A 25,552-nucleotide genomic window follows, 5' to 3' on the forward strand; every position below is an offset into this window, starting at 1 on the left:
TGCATTTTCTAGCAACTGCCCAGTGGCAACTGAACCTAGACTGCAGCCTGCAGTTCGGCCTCTGCCTGATACCCTATAAGTCTCTAAGTGCCACCTCTGTGGTCCTGGGGGGGCTTCAGACGTGTACTCCTTGGTGGATTGGGGCTTAAAGGAGCAAAGTCAGAAGATAAAATATTTTAAGAGGATGAATTTAGGTTAAGTATCCAACCGGTACTCCATTGCGGTCAGCTGCAAACTATGCCTAGGTCCCGGTCTACCACAAACATTGACTATCATTGGCAAAGGATGCCTTTTGACACTATTTCTACTTGAATTTTTTTTTTTAACTCATATCTTTGGTTCCCCTAATTGGATTTTTGTCATTTTGTTTATTACATTTTATGCTATTTTTCAAGTTTGGTTTGGGATTTTTATTGTTTTCTTTTTTACTTTATTGCAGTTTTGGTACTGCATAAATACGTTACACACTGCCCTACATGCTCTGTGCCGTGGCTACCAGGGGGGCTGAGCTCAGGGTTATTTAGTGGCGTTACGGGTTCACCCTGACAAGGCTTGTGATTATTCCATTAGATGGGTAATCACCCACCACAAACAATTATCCAATGTATTACATGAATCCAGACTCAAAAACATGCACTTGGCTTTACGATCAGTTCTTCAGGCAGGATGCAAGGAACACGTAGCGCTAGAAACATATCGAGGGCCGGGAAGAGAACTGCACAATCACTAAACATTATGGATGCATACATCCAAGGGGGCCGTAGCTTGAGGGTCTTCAACCATGCGGATCAGCACACTCATGCACAACGCAAAAATAATAGGGGGTTTAGATGCCTGATGATGAAATCCTACGTGGGAAAAGCCAGCAGGCAGTGTCCGGGCTAGGGTTCCGACAGCAAAGGGCATGTGCCCCTAGAACTACTAATGAGATGCCACCAACAGTTACTAATGTCACGGGGAAGGGAGTCAGCCATATTATATAGTGAGCAAAATATAAAATTGATGTAGAACACTTGGCATGATGTTTATGACATGGGTTACCCTAACAAGAAACCATTTTGGGACAGCCAGAGTGACAATTTAGGAAGCATGTACTCTGCCCCGGGGACTTTCAACCCTAAACTAGCCATCACAAACATTGTAAGAGGAAGATGTTTACTGCACGTAGCATATCAGAAGAGTCCTGCAGGACCATGATGGAATGTACCCACTGCACGTACCTGAGGTTAGACAGGTCCTGCCGCACCGGGATATAATGCACCCAAGGCTTGAGCTGAGGGTAGAAGAACTCCAGCCACTCATCACCCACGTGGAAGACTAGGGAGCCGCAAAGGAAGAGATGCTTCAGGCGGAAGCTGGCTGCCACGCCCCGGAAATTGAACAGGTACCTGCAGAGAGAAACAAGCCCAACACGGCAAGATTAAAAGAGTTCATTCATAGTGACGGATTCAGGCCTTTAACACATAATCCTTCATTTGTTCACCATACAGACACTGCCCAAGACCAGCAGTCATCCTGTCCCTGCAACGCGAGGCTTTCAGCCTCTGCAGGCTTCCTCACTGGCTTAAAAACAGATAATTGTTCCCACTATCTTAACTCCTTCTCGAGAGCGTTTTTCTATGGATGAAGCGGCCTCTTAACGTCTACCCTGTAGCTGCCTCTGATGCCTTATTTCTGGCTATCCTGTTGTCAGAAGGTCAGGCCCGAAGAATAGCTTTACACATCAGATCACGTGAATGTATTTACAAGCATATGCTGTCATATCTTACCCGCCACATACGCACACCCTGGCCAGACTCCACATAAATAGTGTCTTAGTGTAATGATGTTGAAAGGTTGAAGAGATAAATCCAGGCACTCAGGTTGACTGCATTGATTTCCTATTTGTCCACATTACAGCATCACACTAAGGCACTTTATTTTTAGGTTTTGCCTGGCGAAAGCTGCGCACTGCGCAGCTTTTTCGCGCAGGCGAAAACCTAATGACTATAGTATGGGGCTTGGAATCCGCCCCCGTCTTCCATTGGCTAGCTCCATAAATGGAGGCTAGCCATTGGAAGACACGTTTGTCCGTCAATGTAGGACCAGATTCGGGGGCGTTCCCGAGAATTTTTGGCTTTTGGCTACGTCACGCTACGTCAGCCGAAAGCCAATTCTCGGGAACGCCCCTGCATCTGGTCCGGCATTGCCGGCACCTGCCTTCCTGCTCGGGACGCGCTGCTGTTGGCGGAATTTTGATCCTGCCATGACTTATTCAGGTTAAAAGGGGCGTGGCTGGAAAGGGAAATCCGGGAGAATCCCAGGTGACGTCTTGCACTGCAAGCGGTCAGATCAGCGTACAGCGGAAAAGCATCGTCACTGCCGTTCCCACTACCCATTGGGTGAAGGCGTGGCACCCGCATCCGTCTTCTGCCGTTCTTTACCCCGCCAGGTGTGTCCGAGTTGAGATCATCTATCCTGCTCGGAGCGCCAAAGCGGCATTTCGCTCTCCACCCTCTGCCTTCCCACAGTGTGGCCGGCACCAAGACTTAGTTGCATAAGAGGAGGCTGCTGGATATCCACAACTTCCCCAACCCGAGGCCCTCCGTGTCGCACACCCCGAACTACTGCTCCTCCTCTCTCAAGTGACGTCACGACCGCTGTATCACCGAGCTTTCAGCCAATGGAAAGGTCGCGTCTGGCACGCGCAGCGTCTCGGGGCCCTTGACAACGGCACATGGGGGCAGAGTTGGGGGGCAGAACTTCCGGTGGACTGCAGGAAGTTTGAGAGAGTGTGTGTTATCCTGAGGCCGGATAGCCGAATGGTGGTGGAGAGCGGCTACTAGCGGTGTCAGTACGCGGGTGGCAGCTGTTCGTTTGGGCAGCGCTGGGTGACACTTCAAGCTGCTCAAACACTCCCCCGTACCGCGCCATCCTTCCCTGTATCGTTTTTGCTGCACTGCTCCCCGCGTCCGTTGCGCTGTAAGCGGCGCCATTTGAAAGAGGCCAGTTCCATCCTCTTCCCCGCGGCTGTTGGCAGGGACGGCGCCCAGTACTGCGGCAGATAAGGCCGTGGACTGTTGTCTGAAAAGAGGTGAGAGGACGCATGCTGCAGGCTTTGTAGAGGTGGTCTGTTCTTTGCAGTAGAGATTGTATGATGCTGTGGTGCAGGCTCTGCTTCCCCTTACGCTTAGAAGTGGGTTTCTCAGCCAGGCCAGGAAGACAGTTAATGAGTTTTTTTGGGTATCGGCTGGTTTTGCTTTCATTCACTTAGATTCTGTTTGGCACAGGAACTTTGACAGCTCAATGGATAAGGGATCGTATCGTTCACATTGTTTGTTGTTTATCCATTGAAAGAGTACGCCATTCTGTGCAGAGCTTTGAAGTAGGTACTTCGACAAGAGCAGTGGAGAAGGACTGTTCGGGGAGTGTGGGGGGGGGGGGGCTCGCAAGTCTTTTTTTGGACCAAACTGGGGGCGACAGACGCCCAAGAGTCCAGATCAGAAGCTCCTATTAGTTTCGGGAACAGAAATTGGAAGAGTGGATAGCTCCGGGGCGCTTTAAGAAATGTCAACCAGTAACATGCTTTATTTGGAAAGATTGGGTGCTGTTTAGGCACTAGGAAAACAAATGGTTTTGCCTTTGTTAAAGTTTGAGCTATTGGCAATGCTCTTGACATTATTTTTATTTATGTTTTTTTTTAACATAAATAAATTGGCCAAATGTATATGCAACACAATTTAAATGTAAAGTGATCCGTATTCTTACTGCTTTGTATGTGCGTATAAAACAGAAAAATGTGCTCGTAAATTACCTGAATAAGTCACGGCAGGATCAAAATTCCGCCAATAGCAGCGCGTCCCGAGCAGGAAGGCAGGTGCCGGCAATGCCGGACCAGATTCAGGGGCGTTCCCGAGAATTGGCTTTCGGCTGACGTAGCGTGACGTAGCCAAAAGCCAAAAATTCTCGGGAACGCCCCCGAATCTGGTCCTGCATTGACGGACAAGCATGTGTTCGTGTCAACTCTAGATATAGTGAGAGCATGAAGGTCCGTTACGATAAGGGGGCTCTAAGTGTGTGGGGGGCTCTCAGTGTGTGTGGGGGAGGCTCGCAGTGTGTGGAGAAGGCTCGCAGTGTGTGGAGGGGGCTCGCAGTGTGTGGGGGGGCTCGCAGTGTGTGGGGGGGCTCTGTGTGGGTGTGTGTTGGGGGGGCTCTCTGTAGGTGTCATTTGCGAAAGATAAAGCTAGTGGCATTGCAAATGACAATGCCATTTATGTTAAAAAAAAACATAAATAAAAATAACGTCAAGAGCATTGCCAATAGCTCAAACTTTAACAAAGGCAAAACCATTGCATTGTAAATGCTTGTTTACATTCCTGCACTATGGGTAAGGGATGCGCCGAGAATCTGGCACTGCTGCGCACAATAAGAACTTCCATGACTTTTCAAAATGAAAAGGAGGCAGGGAGTGCCCGTGTCCACTCATGATCACCTCACTCAAGCCCAGCTGTATGAAGGCTTTAAAGACACTCAGTTTCATCACATCAACCTTAGGAGCACTGACACAGCACACCTCTACCCTCTGTAGGGCCCCATGGAGCACTTTTAGTATCTGCATGCCCTTTCCCAAGTCTTTTGGGATACCCCATTCATTTCAGTCATCATCATCTGATTTATCTCTGGTTTATGTTTATGTTGTTCTAAATGGTTCAGCACTGTAACTTGATAAAAGGAGTGATATAACTCTGGTGCAGTATTGTGTACATGACACTGCCAGCCGTTCTAGTTAGGCTGTGACAGAGTAAACTAAAAAAATATGCGCACAAGACCAAATAAGTTGTATTAAGGTCGATGATGGCGCGAGTCCTGTGATAGTCAGCTGTATGGTTTGTCTGAGCTGTCTTGGAGAAGCGTTATATGGTCTGTTGGACGTTTGTGCTGCATTTCCAGGTACTGTTGGGCGTACCAGGACAACCATCAATAAGACACATCTGTGCTGTGCTGGACGTAGAAGGAAAACTTTGTGGAATGCATGGTTATAAATCACATACGGAAAGAGGTGATAATGTGAGGCTTGGGAGCTGGTGTCCTCTGATACTTCTGCCCACGCCTGTAAAAAGCATCTGCATTAATTTGAAGCAAGGGCGTCGTGGGCTATGACAGAGTGAGTATGGGGTCATGTGGTAATGCTCTTCGGAGGGACCTCTAGGGGTAACGACAATGAGTGTGTACCACAGCAGCTGTGAAGAGATGTAACAATGTGTCCAAAAAGGTGATTTGACACCAGCATGGATTCCATTCTTGGGTCTGTCAGAGCTCATCGGGCAGTATCCTGTGTGGGTCCTGCGGCTAACAGCAGGTGTGCAGGGTGATCGTACAGGAGAACCATGCTGGTCCTACCCCCAAAACACCACAGGACCCCCTGCAGGCATCTGGGCAATAATCTTTCCCAGTGACGTCCAGGTGACCAAGTGTGTGTGGTCAACAGTGTACAGTTAAGGACACAGTCCAGTTTACTCATAGTCACAGCTGAGGACCACCTGGACATTTTTCTTTTAATTTGGGGACAAGACAATATAGTGCTTCAGTTCCCACTATATGGTCTCATGCAAGCTGAAAAGTCCAGTCGAACCTTAAAATGTGCTGCTGGGGAGGTAACAGCATGTCAGATAGCATCCTTAGTCACAGGCACTTGACAGTTTAGGAAATAGTGTTCATCGAGTTTCAACCTGCGGTGTGTCTGGGAACGTATCAAAATCAGGACGGCCACCTCCGGCACGCAGAAAAAGATGCCTCGCCCGTGATGTTAACTGTCTCCTGGTCCTTGATAGAAGACGGACCTGGACAGCCTACAGGCATGGAATGTCTGAAAGAAAAGGTAGGTGCATCATTTTCGATCGATAAAATGGAAAACTTCACAGATAACCTCACTGGAACCTGTATCCCATCTCCAGTGCAGAGGGCCTACTTGGTGTATTGAGTGTAGGAGTATGCCTTGTGCAGGTACACCCGGTGTCAGCTGGGGGAAAATCTATGGTCATTGAATTCTTTGCTACCAGGCCCCTGATTTAGAGAGCATCCATCCATAGAAGATTCTACAGATCTTTGCACTTGTCCTTTAATCCTTGACCTCGAGATGAAAGCTCCATTTTAGATTTCCTTTTTTGATTTACTAATTGCAGCCATGACAGACTGCACGTCAGAAGATTTTAGCTTCAAGCCCATTTTCAGGGATTGCAAAACAGATATTGACGGCTTCCTTGATGATGGGTTTTTCGTCCGGGGCTGCTGCAATCTTGGCGATGTGCCAGAGATCCCGTGGCAGCCAAATCTGTGACTCCTCTTTTGGTACCAATGATTGACATCGATCAAGAGCTCTTATCCTACTCCAGGAGAACATTTAAAGGCCGTGTTCTGCAGGTTTAACTTGCCAGCCATGAGCTAAGTTAGTCTCTCATCTCCACAGAAAGTACTTCCCTCCCTCCAGCTATGTAGGTATTGGTACGCAGCACTGTATTCAGGAGGCCTCTTTCACTGCTGCATCTCCAAGCCTGTAGCTGGCAGAGTCTCCTGCCTACTCTGCAAGTATCAAATCCAGGATGGTAATACTAGAATTCAAACTGAAGATAAGGACACAAGCTACTGAGAGCCTCCACCGCTAGGATGCTAGCGTGAAAATGGAAGAGCAGTGGGCGTCATTCTTCTTAGATACTGCTCAGTAACAACTGATTGCCATAGGGTACAAAGAACAGATTTCACAGGGAGGTATTCGGAGCTTACATCGTCATGCCACATTTGATGGATGCAACCTGCCAGGAAGGCAACCCCATTTATCAGTCACACATGAAGGATAGTGTAGGAAAGTGCCACTTTTATATATGGTTAGCTCCCACTTTTTGCCTGGAAAGTGATGTAATTTTGACTGCAAGTGCACTGGGTCCCTGCCAACCAGGTCCCCTGTGCCAGAGCACCTTCCCTAAATTGTACCTTTTGTTTACCAATTGGCACCACTTCAGTATCCCTTGTATGTCCCTAGTAAATGGGACCCCTGGTACCTAGGTATTGACACTAAGAGGGACCCTAAGGGTAGCAGGACAAATTGTGCCACCCTAGGGTCCCCTCACCAAGGCCTGGCACTCTTCCATTGCAGACTGCTTGTCTCCGTGCAGACTAAACTGAAGATTAGACTTGGCACACATCTCTGTGTACCACGCCCACACACACTGCATGGATATAGGTAAAAGACCTACGAGAAAGTGCCTTTTGACATGGATCGCCCCCACTTTTTGCCTGGTATTTGATTTTGGTTTCAATTGTAGTGCACTCCCCACCAGGTTCTTCGTGCCAGTGCTTCTTCCCCAAAACGTATCCACAATTGGTACTTCTGCCCCCTGTACGTCCCTCGTAAGTGAAGCCCTTGGTACCTAAGGGCTGGAAGCCGAAGAGGGTCCCCTCGGACCCCCCTCACTAAGGCCATGCCCCTGCCGTAGCAGTTTGCATGCCCTTGTAAGGGGAAAAACAAAAAAGTCGACAGTGCCATACCAGCCGACACTGTCTGTAGGTACAGATAAGTCACCCATCTAGCAGGCCTTACAGCCCTAGGCAGGGTGCAATATACCACAGGTGAGTGCATATCTGTACGAGTAGTTATGCCCCTACAATACATAGGAAAATTCTTAAATATGGTAAGTGCTAGGGAAGCCATAAGGAGAACATGGGCTGTAAACTCGACAACTCTAGCTCCACTGCACCATGATGGTTTCACTGGGCACACAAGTGTTTAGAACCAAATTACTCCTCACAATAAATCCACACTGATGCCCAGGGGAGATTCATTAAAACGTACTCTGAGGGCACCCCCGAGGTGCCCCTTGAAAACCTACCGACCCTGGTGTGAGCACTGACTGGCTTTAGGCAGCCTGCCACACACAGACATGTTTCTGGACCCCTGGGTGGAGAGCCTCTGCACTCTATGACCAGAGACGATGCACATCCCAGGCAGAGGTGTCACACCACCTCCCCCAGGATGGGCCTAGTGCTCTAAGAGGGAAGCTTCAAAGGCATGCCGCCTTGTAATGCGACCCCCAGCATCTACTTCTAGCAGCAGCGGTCAGTGTAGTGTAGTTCCTATATTACCAATAGGCTCGACGCATTGGAATAATATATCCTATAGTTTAGACGTAGGACTGAGGTCGACTAGATCTCTATCGAATATACTAAACTTAATAGTGAGTGCCAGCTAGCTCAGGAGGTAATTAGAAACTTTCTCGAATTCACAAGAAGGGATTAGTTTCTGACAACCGCATAAACATGACAACTTTGTTTCCCAAGAATAAGAAATATATCTCTAGAGTCGCGGAAACAACAGATAAGTATTTCACTCAGTCAATCGTGTATGCTTTGTTTTAACAGAGTTGCAGAGAAATAGAGAGACTGGCGTTTTCAACAAAAAAACGTTTTATTGAACAGTCTTCTTTCTCATGCAAGAAAAGTGAACTGCTACAATCGTAATGCAGACCGCAAAGTATAATGTGTACAGCGAGAACAATATTATAAAATAATACTGTAAGAGCATTGTATGGTTTCTAAGACATATAAAAATACATACATAAATAACAATTACTAAAAAACTCAACTGGTGCTTCTAAAATACCAAAACCCCAGTGTACCTAACCTAAGTCTAGTACGTGGGAAGAAGTAAGTATTGTTTAGCATAGGTTTCATTTTCTTTGCCAAGAATCTATCCAAGATATCTCTAGGTTCTAACCAGCTCCATACCTTAGTTAGAATGAAGGGAGGTCTGGTATCTCTGCCTCGGGACTCGATTTCCCAACACCCCGCAAGGGAAGCGGAAACACTGGAGCTGGATTCTCACATAGAAGAGACAGCTTCCTGATCAGTGCGTCTGCTGGAGGGTCGGCTTCATTCGACACTTGCTGTAGCGAGCTGCGTCGGGCAAGTAGATAGTCCAACTGCTCCGCAACCGTGACTTGCTAGAGCAAGTGAAGGTATATTTATACCTTGAAGGAGTCTAGGAATGCCATAGTTTGACGTAAAGTCGGGCATAATAACGTCAGGAAAGAACCCCTAAGGAATAGTCGTTCTTTGCAAAGTACATGAGTTCTTGGATAAATCAATATTCAAGCAAGGGGAAGTTACCTAACTGCTTTAGCCAATTTTCCAAGAAATCGTTGTGACGTTTGGTACGGGTGGAAGTAGACCATGCAGACCAAATACAGGCATGGCTATGTCTAAATAAGGGCTTGATTTCTATGCCTATATTAGGGCAATGTGAATTGTACCTATATAAGGGCATAAATCGGGAAAATTCACTCGGAGCCTAAAGAACAAGTTACTTACCTTCGGTAACGCTTTTTCTGGTAGATACTATATCTGCCTGTGGAATCCTCACCTTGTGAATATCCCCCTTGCGTCAGCAACGTTCGGAAATTTTCTTCGTAGCACGCCGACGTGGAGGATGTCACAGGAGCACGGCATCGCGCGTGACTCCGTCTGACGTCACCGACCCCATATCAGGCCCACGCCGGCGTGATGACGTCAGTTCCGCCCTTTTTTCCGTGCCTTCGAGGCACACGGACGGACCAACGATAGCAAATATGCAAATATACAATGTACACAGTACAAATAGAACCAAATCAATACAACAGTATTATAATTATATATACAGAAAGACCAGGTATAGCAGAGTAGACAAAGGGGAGGCGGGTGGGTCAGTGAGGAATCCACAGGCAGATATAGTATCTACCAGAAAAAGCGTTACCGAAGGTAAGTAACTTGTTCTTCTGATAGATACATCTGCCGTGTGGATTCCTCACCTTGTGAATAGATTCCCAGAGCAGTCCCCACTCCCGGAGGAGGGTGTCCACTCTGCTACACCAGGAAGTCTTGGAGGACAGAACGCGCGAAGTGGCCATCCCTCCTCACCTCGGTATCTAAGCAGTAATGCTTCGCGAAAGTGTGGAGGGAGGCCCAAGTCGCGGCCCTGCAAATATCCTCAACAGGCACACCCCTAGACAAAGCAGATGTTGCAGACTTTGCTCTAGTTGAATGAGCTCTAATACCCTCAGGAGGGTCCTTACCCGCAAGGGAGTAGCAGATCTTGATGCACAGGATTATCCACCTGGAAAGAGTGCGCTTGTGCACCGCTCTGCCCTTCTTGCAGCCAGCAAAGCCAACAAACAGCTGGTCGTCCACCCGGAAGTCCTTAGTCCTGTCCAGATAGAAAGACACTGCCCTCTTAGGGTCCAGGCGATGCAGCCTCTCTTCCTCCTTAGACGGGTGAGGGGGAGGATAGAAGGTAGGAAGGGTAATGGACTGCCCAAGATGGAAAGGAGTCACCACCTTAGGCAGAAAAGCAGCCCTGGTCCTAAGAACCATCCTTTCTGCATGAATGGTCAGGAATGGGGGTTTGGAACTTAGAGCTTGAAGCTCACTTACCCTCCTTGCCGAGGTGATTGCAACGAGGAAAATTGTTTTAAAAGAGAGAAGCCTCAATGGACACTTGTGCAAGGGTTCGAAGGGAGAACCCATCAAAAAGGTCAGCACAAGATTCAAATCCCAATGAGGAACAATAAAAGGAGTAGGAGGAAACCTATTCAAAAGACCCCTCAAGAATCTCAAAACCACCGGAGATTTAAAGAGAGAAGGCTGATCCGGCAAACATAAAAACGCCGATAAGGCCGAAAGATAACCCTTGACCGTGGACACAGCCAAACCTTGCTGTGCCAGATAAAGGGCAAATTGTAAAATATTAGACAAATGAGCCTTCAAAAGGGTCAACATCCCTCTCCCTGCACCAAGAAACAAATTTTGTCCACCTATAGGAGTAAATGGACTTAGTGGTGTCACGCCTGGCAGAGAGAATAACATCCACCACCTCGTGAGGGAGAGAAAAAGAACTCAAGTTGCCCCGTTCAATCTCCAGGCATGAAGGTGTAATGTCTGGAGGTGGGGGTGTAGAACCTGCCCCTCCAACTGAGAGAGGAGGTCTGCCCTGTGAGGGAGACGGAGCGGCGGGTGAGAGGATAGGTGGAGTAGGTCCGAATACCACACCCTTCTTGGCCAAACCGGAGCAACCAATATGACTTGGGCCCGGTCTTGACGAATCTTCCTCAGAACCCGAGGAATCAAAGGTATGGGGGGAAACGCGTAAAGGAGTCGATCTCCCCAACTCAACTGAAACGCGTCCCCCAATGCTCCTTGCATCGGATACTGGAGACTGCAGAAAGAAGGGCAGTGAGCATTCTCGCGAGTGGCAAATAGATCCACCCGAGGAGTCCCCCACATCCGAAAGAGGTCGTGAACAACCTCCGGGTGAAGCCTCCACTCGTGGTCGGCAGAGAACTGCCGACAGACTGTCTGCACGCACGTTCAGAACTCCGGCCAGATGATTTGCCACCAGACAAATCTGATGGTCCTGAACCCAGGACCAGAGACGCAGAGCCTCTCTGCAGAGACACTGCGACCCTACACCTCCCTGCTTGTTGATGTACCACATCGCGGTCGTGTTGTCCGTTAGGACCTGAACCGAACGACCGCGAAGGGAAGGGAGGAAGGCCTTGAGCGCCAAACGTATCGCCCTCAATTCCAGAAGGTTGATGTGAAACAACCTTTCTTCCGGAGACCAAAGACCTTTGACCTCCAGGTCTCCCAGATGAGCACCCCACCGTAGAGTGGATGCATCCGATATCACTGTGGCCACTGATGGAGGCAGCTGAAAAGGCTTTCCTTGTGACAGATTGCCTTCCACGCCCCACCAAGACAGATCCGCTGCAGCTTCCCTGGAGATCCTCACTGACTCCCTGAGATCTCCGTTGTGCTGATACCACTGCCTGCGGAGGCACCACTGGAGCGCCCTCATGTGCCAGCGTGCATGACTGACCAACAGAATGCAAGAAGCCATCAGACCGAGCAGGCGAAGGACCTTCAGGACTGGAACAACCGCCCCATTGAAGAATAAAGGTACCATTTCCTGAATGTCGCGAATCCTTTGAGGTGGAGGGAATGCACGACATACAGAAGTGTCCAGTAACGCACCTATGAACAGGTTGCGCTGGGAGGGCACCAGGTGAGATTTGGGTACGTTTATCGAAAAACCCAACCTGTGTAACAACTGAGTTGTCTCCTGCAGATGATGGAGCACCATCTCCGGCGACTCTGCTTTGATCAGCCAATCGTCCAGGTACGGGAATACTGGAATCCCCGACCTTCTGAGATGTGCAGCCACCACAGCCATCACCTTGGTGAAAACTCGAGGCGCAGTAGTAAGTCCAAACGGGAGGACCGCAAACTGGTAGTGCTGCGATCCCACCGTAAAACGGAGATACTTCCTGTGCGACTTCAGGATTGGGATGTGGAAATACGCATCCTGCAAGTCGATCGACACCATCCAGTCTTCTTCCATCAGCGCCAGAAGAACCTGAGCAAGGGTGAGCATTTTGAACTTCTCCTGTTTGAGATAGAGGTTCAAAATCCTGAGATCCAGGATCGGCCGAAGCCTGCCATCCTTCTTGGGAATCAAGAAATACCGGGAGTAGCACCCTTGACCCCTCTCCTGCTCTGGAACCACCTCTATTGCACCCTTTCGAAACAGTGCCAGGACTTCCTCCTGCAGGAGAAGCAGGTGGTCCTCCGAGCAATAACCTTGGCAAGGAGGGTAATTGGGAGGGAACTCCTGAAAAGGAAGTGCATACCCATTCTCTACGAGATTGAGAACCCAAAGATCTGATGTAACCGATTCCCAATCTCGTAGAAAGTGAGTAAGCCGACCCCCTACTGGCCCTACATGATCCAGAATGGTGGATCTAGGGCTGCTTTGCTGATGCGGGTGGGGTTTGGGCATTATTGGAGGAAGTGGAGGAAGAGGAGACTTGACGTCCACGTCCACGACCCCTCTGTCTACCTCTATAGGACCTATATAGAGGGTTTTGCTGCTGCTGCTGTTGTTGTTGGCCCTGCTTGAAGGGACGAAAAGAAGATTTACCAAATCCCTTGAATTTTCTAGCCGTCGACCCTCTCATCTGCAGACCCAAAGATCTCGCAGTGGCACGGCTGTCTTTAAACCTTTCCAAGGCCACATCAGCCGTCTTACCAAAAAGGCCAGTCCCGTCAAAGGGTAAGTCCAGCAAAGTAGATTGTACATCGGCTGAGAAATCAGAAGACTTTAACCATGCGGCTCTCCTGGTTGCAATGGATGAGCCCATAATTCTGGCAACAGAATCCAGTGTCCATGCCGCTTTGAATGACCATGCGGGCCGCAGCCTGAGTGTCAGAGACCACTTCATTAAAGTTTTTCTTATCCTCCTCAGGAAGTTTTGAAGACAATTGCTTCACTGAGTCCATCAGCGCGTGCACATATCTACCTAAAAGGCAAGTAGCATTTGATGACTTCAGAGCCATGCTCCCAGAAGAGAAAGTCTTCTTCGCAGCCTGATCCAATTTCTTAGACTCTTTATCAGCTGGCACTTGAGGGAAAGAGCCTGCAGCCCTATTAGAGCAAGCCGCCTGAACCACAAGACTTTCCGGAGATGGATGCGTAGAAAGAAAAGCAGGGTCATCAGGAGCCACCCTATAGCGCCTTGCAATAACCCTTGAAACTGCAGGAGCAGACAACGGCCTCTTCCAAATCTCCTTAATTGGATCTGACAAGGCATCAGTAAACGGCAGAGTTGGCTCCACAATCGAAGAAGGAGAATGCAGGACTTCTGTGAGAATGTTGGGCTTGTATTCCACTGTGGGCAGCTTTAAGCTAAGAAGGTCAGCAGCCTTCCTAATAACCACGTGATAAGGAGCGACGTCCCTTGATGGTGCATCAGAAGTCGCAGGCAGACCCCACTCGGGAGAGAGTTCCAGACCACTAGCATCCCGAAGCTCATCGAAGTCCTCATCATGATCAGGAAGCTCGCCTTCTTCCACATCTGAACTCTCATCATCCTTTTGCTCGAGAAGACGCTGAGCTCTTCGCCTCGACCACTCCATTCGAATCGAAGTCGACGGATCCGGTAACGACTCCGACGGAGCCGGTTCCGACGTCGATCGAGGAACCGGAGCAGGAGGACGAGAGTCATGAACAGGCGTAGTACCTCGATCTCGACTGCGAGGTCGATCCGGAGTCGGCGAAGCCGCATGCGGAGTCGAAGACCTCGGTGGAGCCGTACCGAGCCATGGTGAAAGAGGCGCCGGCCTGAAAGGCATAAATGGAGCAGGGGCATACGACTGAGGAATACCCAGATTGTACGATAATGGACCCATGGGGCCACCAGGCGCTCCAGTGGGGTACATTGCCCTAGAATAAACTCCAAACATCGCATTGAGAAAATGCGAGGGATCCTGTCCAGGACCAGGAAAGGAAGGGTACGGACCTACCGGATGTTGCAATGGAGGCCGACCCGACACATCCCCACCCTGACCTTCCGGATTCACAGGAGTCTCCGCCGAAGCCGGTTCTTGAGTCACCTCCTCTTCTTCATGCTCCGAGGAAACCGGCTCAGGGTCCGGGTCCGGCTCCGGCGCCGGAGAACCTTCTCTTGACAAAGCAGGTGAAGGAGAGACAAAGTCCTTACGATGCTTGTGAGACCTTCTCTTCGAGTCAGAGGAATCCTTCCCCGAATGATGTCTCGAACTGTGCTTCCTCCTCTTATGCTTTCTCCTCGAAGAGCTTGAAGCATGTCCGGAAGCCGACTTAGATCTAGACCTAGATCTATCTCTGGACTTTGACTTCGCTTTAGACCTCGAGTCCTCTCCAGACCTCGAGCCGGCTCTGGACCTCGACGCCGATCCCGACCTCGACCGAGACCTTTGCTTCGACTTCGATCTCCGTGACGTAGATCTCGAAAGTCGCCCAGAGTCTTTTTTCACCTTCGCCAAAAGCAACTTTGCTTCACGCTCCCGAAGCGCCTTTGGATTCATCTTAAAACAGGAATCGCAGTTCTTCACATCGTGACTCGAACCAAGACACCACAAACAATCCTTATGTGGGTCAGTGATAGACATCATGCGGGCACAAGACCTACATGGCTTAAAGCCTGTTTTCCTCGACGACATCTCCGGAGAAGAACAAGGCTGTAAGAGAGAAACAGTGACAATTATCAAACAGAAAGATACTAGGTATCGCTGAAGATCCCGAAAACCGTTAGCGTCGGAGACGCGGAAAAAAGGGAACTGACGTCATCACGCCGGCGTGGGCCTGATATGGGGTCGGTGACGTCAGACGGAGTCACGCGCGATGCCGTGCTCCTGTGACGTCGTCCACGTCGGCGTGCTACGAAGAAAATTTCCGAACGTTGCTGACGCAAGGGGGATATTCACAAGGTGAGGAATCCACACGGCAGATGTATCTATCAGAAACGCCACACAACAACACCAGCCCTCAGTTTACACCCCTACTTTGGGCTCGAAAACTGGCAGGAAATCTCAGAAAGTCAAGATGGTGTGCCCACCTTTGCCAACTACACCCCTCAGGTGGAGGAGGCGAAGTTAAGAACACTTTTCAGTCCCCTCCAACTTGTAGATAGGGGAGACTCTTCCAATCAGTGCTAAGTTTACGCCCCACTTCCACAGAAATGGTAGAATAATAGTGCATGTAGTCTCATCAGATAAGGTGCACATTGGCCCTACCTACTACTTCCCTAAAACGCCCACGAAATTTAGTATTTAGGTGGCTCCCCCAGATCTTGCAAGTAGATTCCTACAACCTACGAAGAGGGAGGACAAAGAAGACTACGTGCAGCAAAACCTGAAGACTAGTGACTTGGTCCCAGCCCTACTGGCCTGTCTCCTCCTTTAAAGACCCTGCGAGGGCGATGACGCTTGTCCTGTGGCCAGCGACGTCCAGAACCCCAAGGTAGACTGCCTGCTTTTCAACAAAGACCAGATCTCCCGAAGGCAGCGGCCCTGTATAGAAGAATTTAACTACAAAGACTCCAGATCCAGCTGGAACTGTGACTCCGGCCCACTCTGCACCAGACGCCCAGGGCCCGAATCTGAGTGGCTCACCTGTCCAGTGAAGTCTCCCCAGCAATCCTGGCCTCGAGTCCAGCATGGGCTGACCGCTCCTGATCTCCACAACGACGCCTGCAACCTGAATTCAGAGGCTCCCCCAAACCGCAACCGGTTCTAGTAAGAAGACTCTGAGATCGAAAGGCACTCCTGCACAAAGAAATCCCTGTGCCTTGGTGGGCTGAACAGACTGTGCCCCTATGAACCCCTACGTCTCTACTTACCTCTGCTGTCGGTCTCGGACCTGTAATCTCAGGTGCGACGTCTGCAGCCTGTTTGTTGAAAGAAGTATCCTCATTGACAAACATTGGGTGCCTGATGCAGAAATTGCACCCTGCTGCTCCTGTGCAGCTGGCGGTGTTATTTTTGGTGCTGCTTTGTGCCCCACCCCCTGTGCTTTACTTAACCACCAAAGCTTGGCCCCTGCAACCGATGTACCTACCTGCAAGCGGTGCGGCTTTGACGACCCCCAGTCTCCACAGAAACGCATTGGGCCAAACTCAGATTTTTATCTTTGCATCCAGCCGCCCTTATACTGCTGGCTGTGCAGTTTTGGTACTCACCTGACCCTTGCCCCTTGCTGACCTTGGGTCATGCAGACTAGAACAGTAAGTGTGCTCCTTACCCATATAACCACATTATTGTTTTCCTCCATAGGATGACATTGAAGTGCTCAGAAATTGTTCTTTGGGTCGACTTTTCAAAGTGAAAAGTATTAATATGTAAAAACTTGCCTACCTTACTGCAAAGATTATGGCCTTAAAATAAAGTACAAACAAAGCTCATTTTTCTAAGATTGGTGTTTGATCTCATTTTTGAGTCGTGGGTCCATTATTTGTCAATACTGTGCAATAAATGTCTTAATCTCCTCTGTGTTAGGCCTAAGGCTGCTCGCCCACGCTGCCACTAATAGAGCACTTAGGGTTTTACATTGAGCCTTGTACACTTTTAGGCAACCCCTAAAAACTCTGTGCACAGTAGAACCACCTAGTGTCATACCATATACAGATTTATATGTGAGACCAGAGGGACTCTGGTGTCATCCCTTATCGGCACACACTTGTGTTGTGTCTCCTTGGTTTAAGAAAACACTTTCATACCATATTCATTATGTTCATCATTTATTTCATGGTTTTCATTTCTGTTTGTATCATTTCATATCACATCTCTTCATGATTATCAACATTCGTAAATCAGGCAATATCAAGGCGTGTCCAATGCATTTCGGGCATTAAAATAGCATGCCCTTCGTCAGGGAATTGACACTAGGAAATAATAATGTGAATAAACATTAGGATCAACAATTTTACGTGTTTGTACATCGTTGACATAGTAACAAATTTCATATCAATGGTGCACCCAGGATTACTATGTGATTGTCACATGCGTGTCATGCAGTTTGGTATATACGATGGTGTGGGGAAGGAGGTCGGGGGTTGTGATCGGTATCTAAAAGCTCAAAAAAAGTTGTGACGTTCACTTACATGCCTGTAGTGAAACTTTGATAGGATAATCTGAAAGGGATAAAAAAATCGTCAGAGGAATTCAGTCAGGTTCGTGAGCGCCCAAGTATAGCAGTGCGCTATGATCGGTTCCAAGGCGAGCGATGAAACTAACCTGTAGGTTTAACGGGACTGGCGTCTTGTCCGGTGCTCGTCTCTTAGATTCGCCGGTGAAGCAAAACAGCTTCCGGCGTTCTTAAGTTCAAAAACTCCCGCGGTCATGTGATGGGTCACATGGTTTAAAAATAAAAGAAAGACTTTCGTGTTCTGTCAGATACGTGTTCATAATTCACAAGTTATAAGACAAAAATGAATGTGCAAGGTAGTAAGAGGTATAAGGATGGCCTTTCAATATAATGGGGTAGAAAAATATTAAAAATATTAAAAAGTCCCCGTTGTGAAAAATGCACGTGTTAGTGGGAAAAATGTGTTGTGAAATACAGGGGATCGAACTGCCGTTTTGGGGGATGGTGTTGTGTGGTGTTTAGTGACTAGAGCTAGCATAAACATAATGACATCAGGTGAAGAATTGAGTGTATAGTGTCAAAAGTGCTGGGAACATGCACATTAACAATAGGATCGATTTCCAGAGCAATTCTATCACAGGTAACAGGAAAATTCTATTCTATCGTTTAAACCCATGGGTTTCTGGGTTGACAATTTATGGATCCAGTAGTTCTCTCGTCTTAACAACAATTTATTATTGTTAACCCCTTCATGTTTGGGAACAGTCTCTAAAACAATAAACTTGACTTGGGAAACATTATGTTGTAGTTCACAACACATTTTTCCCACTAACACGTGCATTTTTCACAACGGGGATTTTTTAATATTTTTAATATTTTTCTACCCCATTATAATGAAAGGCCATCCTTATACCTCTTACTACCTTGCACATTCATTTTTGTCTTATAACTTGTGAATTATGAACACGTATCGGACAGAACACGAAAGTCTTTCTTTTATTTTTAAACCATGTGACCCATCACATGACCGCGGGAGTTTTTGAACTTAAGAACGCTGGAAGCTGTTTTGCTTCACCGGCGAATCTAAGAGACGAGCACCGGACAAGACGCCAGTCCCGTTAAACCTACAGGTTAGTTTCATCGCTCGCCTTGGAACCGATCATAGCGCACTGCTATACTTGGGCGCTCACGAACCTGACTGAATTCCTCTGACGATTTTTTTATCCCTTTCAGATTATCCTATCAAAGTTTCACTACAGGCATGTAAGTGAACGTCACAACTTTTTTTGAGCTTTTAGGTACCGATCACAACCCCCGACCTCCTTCCCCACACCATCGTATATACCAAACTGCATGACACGCATGTGACAATCACATAGTAATCCTGGGTGCACCATTGATATGAAATTTGTTACTATGTCAACGATGTACAAACACGTAAAATTGTTGATCCTAATGTTTATTCACATTATTATTTCCTAGTGTCAATTCCCTGACGAAGGGCATGCTATTTTAATGCCCGAAATGCATTGGACACGCCTTGATATTGCCTGATTTACGAATGTTGATAATCATGAAGAGATGTGATATGAAATGATACAAACAGAAATGAAAACCATGAAATAAATGATGAACATAATGAATATGGTATGAAAGTGTTTTCTTAAACCAAGGAGACACAACACAAGTGTGTGCCGATAAGGGATGACACCAGAGTCCCTCTGGTCTCACATATAAATTAGTTTCCTTGACGTCGTAGGGTTCTCGACGCCTCCTCATTGAGCACCACCAAACTAGAACTAACTACAACAAAACAGAGAGAAATCTAATCAACAAAGCTGTGCATCTTCCCAATACTTTACCATACCATATACAGAGCCAGCTTCCTACGTCACCCCTCTAGCAGGCCTCAGCCCTAAGGCAGGGTGCACTATATCTCCTGTGAGGGCATATCTGCCCCTGCAATATCAACACTGATTCCTGGATATTGTAAGTGACCAGGGAAGCCACAGTAAGTACACAGGCTGGACACTCGTCATCGCAAGTGATGTTTGGTACCAGACATCTTGTCATAATAAACCTGCACTGATTCCAGTGTCAGATTTATTAACAATTGCACACAGAGGAACCCTTAGATGGGTCCCCGGAACCTACCAACCCTTGGTGTGGACACAGTCTGGCCTCAGTCAGCCTTACAGCAACAGACCTCGTTCTGACCTCATGGGGTGAGCGCCTTTACGCTCAGAGGTTGAGAACAAAGGCTGTCCTGGCTTGGGGTGTTCACACTTCCTCCTGATTAAGAAGAGCCATATGTGGCGAGGAGGTTCAAAGGTCTTGCCGCCTTTGTAAGGCGACCCAGACTCGCCTGTTAGACGGGCAGGCTCCCCTCCTGTCCTCACCCCCTTTTGGCGGGAAGACAGGATGAAAACTCAGCAAGAATAGAAGGTGTGCCCCCCTTTGCCAACTCCACCCATCAGGAGCTAGAGACGAGGTGAAGTACACTTTTCAGTGCCCACCATCTTGAAGATGGTGAAGCTTATCCAATAATGACGGAGGCTATGTCCTCCTCCCACAGGAGGTGGGCATAATAAAGGTGCAGACACCACAGGTAAGGGGCCCACTGTCACTCCCTTGTAACGCCCTAAATCTTAATATTTAGGTGGCATCCTCAGAACCTAAACTACAGGTTCGGACAATCTAAGAAGAGCCGTACACCACAGAGAGAAGACTGCAGAGAACTACTGGCTCCAGCCCTACCGACCTGTTTGCAGCCCTCGGCAATCCTCTGCCAAAAGACGGCTCTTCCTGCAGCCCAGCGACCTCCAAAACCCTGGGAGGAGTGTCTGCCTTTCAGAAAGATCAAGATCTCTCAAGAACTGCGTAGCTATTCGCCAGCAACTAGCCTCCTGGCCTGAGCCTGTAGCCCTTTTCGGATCTCGCCTGTCTCCATTGCTTAACATTGGGCCCGCAACGCTGTGTTGGCACCCTGCTGCCCCTGTACTGCTGGTGGTGTACTGTTGGTGTTGCCGTGCACCTGCCCAGTGCTGACCTGTAAGAAGCATCTGTTTGTTTTCCCAATTCCTCACTGAGTTGTACAAGAAGCCCAACGCAGTATTTGCACCTGCACCCAGCTGCCCTGAGCCGGTGGTGGTGTACTGTTGGTGCTGAACAGAGCCTTGCCCAATACTGATCTTAGCCCCGGAAGCAGGGTTTTGTAAGTCATTGTAACCCATGTGTATTGTGAATGTTTTCTTCCTCCCATAGATTAACATTGCAAAGTCTGAAAATTCCCCTAAGTGTCCACTTTTGGTATTAAACAGTATTTCTATTGGAAAATGTATTATTCTAAGACAAAGTTTGGAGGTTCTACAAAATATATAGAACCAAGTATAATTTTTATAAATTGGTCTCAGATGTATTCATTGAGTGGGTGTCTCATTTATTCACACTGTGCGTACAAGAAATGCTCAGCACAGCCCTCTGATAATCCTAACTGCTCCCCCTTCCCCACTACCACATAAAGAGCGTTAGTATTATCTACTTTAGCCTCTGTAAAGCCTCTGGGGATCCACTGCTCTGTCTGCACACTATACCTCTTTTTGGTAAAGTCTATAGAGAGGCAGCTTCCTACAAAGGTCTTCCCTGTCAAGTCTATGAAATTAAACTCTTTGTCTGAAGGTGAAGATGGCAATTGATACTGGTCCTTGCTAGAGTATAAAAACACTACAGACAAAAGAGCTTCGACACAGGGGCCGTATTCATAAATTCCAAAATTCTGAATGCCACCAGGGCATGAACATGCCCTCTTGGGTTGTTAAATCAAGAAGGGGCAACAAACATCATCTTTAACTGAAAACCTTTGGATGGTTAAATGCCATGGAAACCATGTTGCCTCCACTGAATCACTTCCCATGCTCAGTTCAGGATTCTGTTTGGATACTCTGGCTGTCACTCATGGGGCTCAGACCCAGCACGTGAGGAGCCAGAGCACCCAGAATCAGACCAGGGAGATCCCAGGTCTCCACAGATATAAGTGGGAGAGGTGTGGCGCCCACCCCATAGGAGTTCGGTCAGGAAACCCGGCACATGGCCTTTTTGACCTGGGGTGGGGGTGCTGCAATAGGGGTGGACTCTGCTGATGGAGAAAAGACACTTAAGCAGACACTAACACTGAAGGACTAGGGGGAGGCAACCCTGCCAGCAACAACCCACAGTAACTCACATGGGGTTTCAATCATGAATTACGACTCATGGTTTTGCTTTTTACCCGGGAGAGCGAGATTCCAGCGCCAAGAGCGTAGAAGGGAAGAACGCATTTCATCTCAAATCCAGCTGCAGGGGGTTCATAAATTGGCTAAGTGTGACAAACTCAAGATTAGATACCAACAATAACAATTTAGATTGTAGTGAATATTAAAAGAATAAAGAGATCTACCCTCTGGCAGTGAGAACAATGGTTTGCAATAATTATTTTACACCTGTTTTGGGGAAAACCAGGTACCTACAAAACTACAGAGAGCAACAGAACAGCAAAACCAAGTAACCCTGGACCTGGGTAGTTCATCTTCAACCTCAAGCCACACACAGAGTTCCCGTAAACGCTTCAAATTAGGACACTATGGGTTCTCCCATTATTCCTTCTTTAAAGACATATATAGTTAAGCATCGAAGAATAAACTGAGCAGTGCGCCTTCATTCCAGAAAGCTGTTCCCGATTGCTGACGCTTCCACCGCTGACCGAGAGAAGCATCTCTTCTCGCTGTTCGAGCAACAAGACTTTTTGCCGAATTTCAAAAGCTTCAAAACGCGAGAACAACAACTCGAATTTACAGACAAGCACTTATTGTTTCTCATACACCAGAAGAACTGCTTTTTTCTTAAAGTATTGTCGCCCAGAATGGTCGATTTTTAACCGCTTGCGATACCGTTTGTCTGGCCTCACAAGATAGCCTACTATAATTTGGCTACAAAGGGTCTCCAACCTAATGCTTTTTAAAACCTTTGTCCTGAAGATGGTCTTGTGAATTTATAAGAAAGACCGAAACGTCGACAACACTGTCTTAATTCTGCTGTTGTTTCATTCAGTATCATTGACTTTCATGTTATTTTTGTCTGAAGTCAAAGTTATCATTTGTCAGCAGTTTAGACTTTTCTCAGATATACCATGTGAATGAACAACACTGCTTAAGTATATCTCACTCGCATTTTTATGTACCCTTGGTTATGCACAAGAGATAAATTCTCTATTTGAAAATAAAATACAAAGAAATACTTTTGATCACAATAACCTGGTTTTTGTATTATTACTGTTTCATTTCTTATAATGTTAGTGTGGTAACATTATTGATTTATAGTGATAATCGAGCTCTCCAGTTACAATCAAAGAATAGTGTGAGCACACAATTAAATTGAGTTCTGCACTGACTGGTTCCTAACCATAGTAATAAAATCCCTTGCTGGCCCAATCTACTACTTATCCTTCTGCCCAAGCCCACAAGGGTATATTGGGTTGCTCACCTCCACATACATTCATTCCAGAAAAAACATTAGGTTATTAAAAAACAACTGATTCCCTTCAATTTTCATGCCCTTCAGGCCCGCTTTTCTAATATTAACTAACTCGTGGGGGCTGATATGTTTCAACAGGCTCCCACTTTCAACATAGAAGGTAACGCTGCCACAGAAATACAAAATGATTTGTCCCAATCAAGTATTTGATTGTAAGGAGGATGAGGCTTAGAATCCAGTTCTCCTGGTTGAACAGGTACCACAATGCTGCCAGGGCACATCACCTTCCTGCAGGATGTCACCTTACCCCCACACTCCACTTGTGTGAACCAGGACACATTGCTGGTCTCATTTTACTGAACTCTAACCATGGAGGGGCCAAGCCAGCCCCACCCTGCCCCTGAGGAAGCTTGGGTCAGACTCACTTGTACTTGCAGTGATCCACGAGGGGGACTTCCTTCGCAGGTGGCTTTCCAAGGGTGTCCTGTATGAATGAACAGAAGGAATAAAATAGCATTAGAATCAACAGAGCTTCTCAGAGAGGAATGACATTAGGGGGGATGGTTTGGTGGTGTGAGCTGGCAGAAGCCAGTACATTTAAATTCTTGGACAAAAATATGTTCTGGGAGGAAGCACATAACTACTCAACTCAAATGGTAAAAAGGTACTTACCTGTGATAAGAATTTCAGAATTCGTTTTTTGATATTCCACAACATCTGTTGATGACCCTGGCAGCAGGGAAACTTGCAAAGCTTGAGAACCAGAGGAGGAAACATTGTTAAGACACTCGATTCATAGGCTGATTCTGAACTCATTTCTGAAATAACTTCTACAGTATCCAATTTTATGGACCGTGGAAGAAGTATAGATGAGTCAATCTTGTTGCGAATAAGGGCTGGTCTCAGCTGTGAGCACCAAAAACACTAAGCTATGTTACATATTATTATTTTGGGTGCCAAACAGATTATGAACCATATCAAATATCTACATAATTCATTAATGATCCAAAATGCATAGATTACAGCAGCAAGAACTATTGTGCCACCACCTTGCTTAGTTCGGACAATCAGATTGATAAAGCAGGAAAATAGTCGTGAAACACTGAACTAGAATCTGGAAATCAATTGTCTTTTCACAAACGTTGTTTTTTTTTTTGAGAACCTTTATTGTTACTTCAAGCAAATACAAGCATGGGCCTACAACCACCTCGGCCGGCCGCTAGTCAAGTCGTAAGTACAGCAAGCAATGTGGAGAATACAGCAGCCCGAAAATCGGGTTCTAATAAGTGTCCAGGTTATAACTTGTAATCAAGCGTACTGATCAAGATTCAGGATTCGAGAAGGTTCATTTTACAATAAAGAAAAACTCAGAAGCAATGCCATACGGTCATACATGGTCTTACAATAGCAAGCATGAAGCAGGAAATCCGCAAATAGTGCAAATACGTTTGAAATACTGGGGGTAAGGCATACGAGTCTGGATAAATGTAAAAAACAAACACGTTCCGTAGCAAAGCTGCACCCCACCCCTCAAAACGAAACATACTGTAGGAAACCTGTAAAACGACGACACCAAAAAGGAAGAAAGACAAAGGGCCATAGAAACAAAGAAAGGACAAATCAACAAACCCCATCCCCCTACCCCCCACCCTGCACCCCTGCAGAAGGCTACGGCCTACCCCCCACCCCCCCCCCCCCCCCCACCCCCCCCAGCAGCGTGCCTGTCGCCCTAAATAAGAGACCTGAAACATAGAAAAAGAGAACAAGCATTGGAAATGCAATAGGTCTCGCATTAGGAAAGTTTGTGCTATTGGTATTGTAAATGACACTTTTTTTATTTATGTGTTGGTTTTGAAAGAAGCAAAATTAATAGCTTTGTCAGTTACAATGTCAATAGTTTTAACTTTTGCAAATGTGACACCTATAGCATTTGTAATGCAATGTGTGTTGTATTTACGTGACTTAGATGTATTGATATTACAAATAACAATGGCTTTTAATTTTGTAAATAATTAATACTTAAATAAAAGTTATTGTAATTTATAATGGCAATAGCTTAAACGTTTGTAAATAACTTTTGTGAAGATTATGTTCAGTGTATTTTATTGTGACGAAAATCCAAGAACATTGCATTTGCACCTACACACACACAGAGCCACACACATATAGATGTGGTGGTGGTGGTGGATCTGGGGGATATGGTGGTGGTGGATGTGGTGGTGGTGGTGATGGTGGATGTGGTGGATGTGGGGGTGGATGTGGTGGTGGATGTGGTGGTGGTGGTGGATGTGGTGGATGTGGTGGATGTGCTGGTGATGTGGTGGATGTGGTGGTTGTGGATGTGGTGAAAGTGGCGGTGGATGTGGTGGTGGAAGTGCTGGTGGTGGGTGTGGTGGATGTGGTGGTGGTGGATGCGGTGGTGGATGAGGTGGCGGATGAGGTGGTGGATGTGGTGGTGGTGGATGTGGTGGTGGTGGTAGATGTGGTGGTGAATGTGGTGGAAGTGGTGGTGGATGTGGTGGTGGTGGTGGATATGGTGGTGGTGGTGGATGTGGTGGTGGTGGTGGATGCAGTGGTGGT

General features: G+C 47.3%; 1 protein-coding gene across 2 annotated transcripts in view; it reads right to left on the reverse strand.

Moving 5' to 3' along the window:
- POGLUT1 (protein O-glucosyltransferase 1) overlaps nt 1-25,552 on the reverse strand; it is a 161,000-nt gene that overhangs the window by 30,298 nt on the left and 105,150 nt on the right. For both annotated transcript variants that reach the window (XM_086935855.1, XM_086935854.1), the window contains exons 8-9: nt 23,398-23,456; nt 1,221-1,388 (exon numbers count right to left, since the gene is read on the reverse strand). In XM_086935855.1, coding sequence (XP_086791981.1) covers nt 1,221-1,388; nt 23,398-23,456 — 227 coding nt within the window. The remainder of the gene's footprint in view (nt 1-1,220; nt 1,389-23,397; nt 23,457-25,552) is intronic.

The sequence above is a fragment of the Lissotriton vulgaris genome, chromosome 8, assembly GCF_964263255.1.
Source record: "Lissotriton vulgaris chromosome 8, aLisVul1.2, whole genome shotgun sequence".
Taxonomy (NCBI): domain Eukaryota; kingdom Metazoa; phylum Chordata; class Amphibia; order Caudata; family Salamandridae; genus Lissotriton; species Lissotriton vulgaris.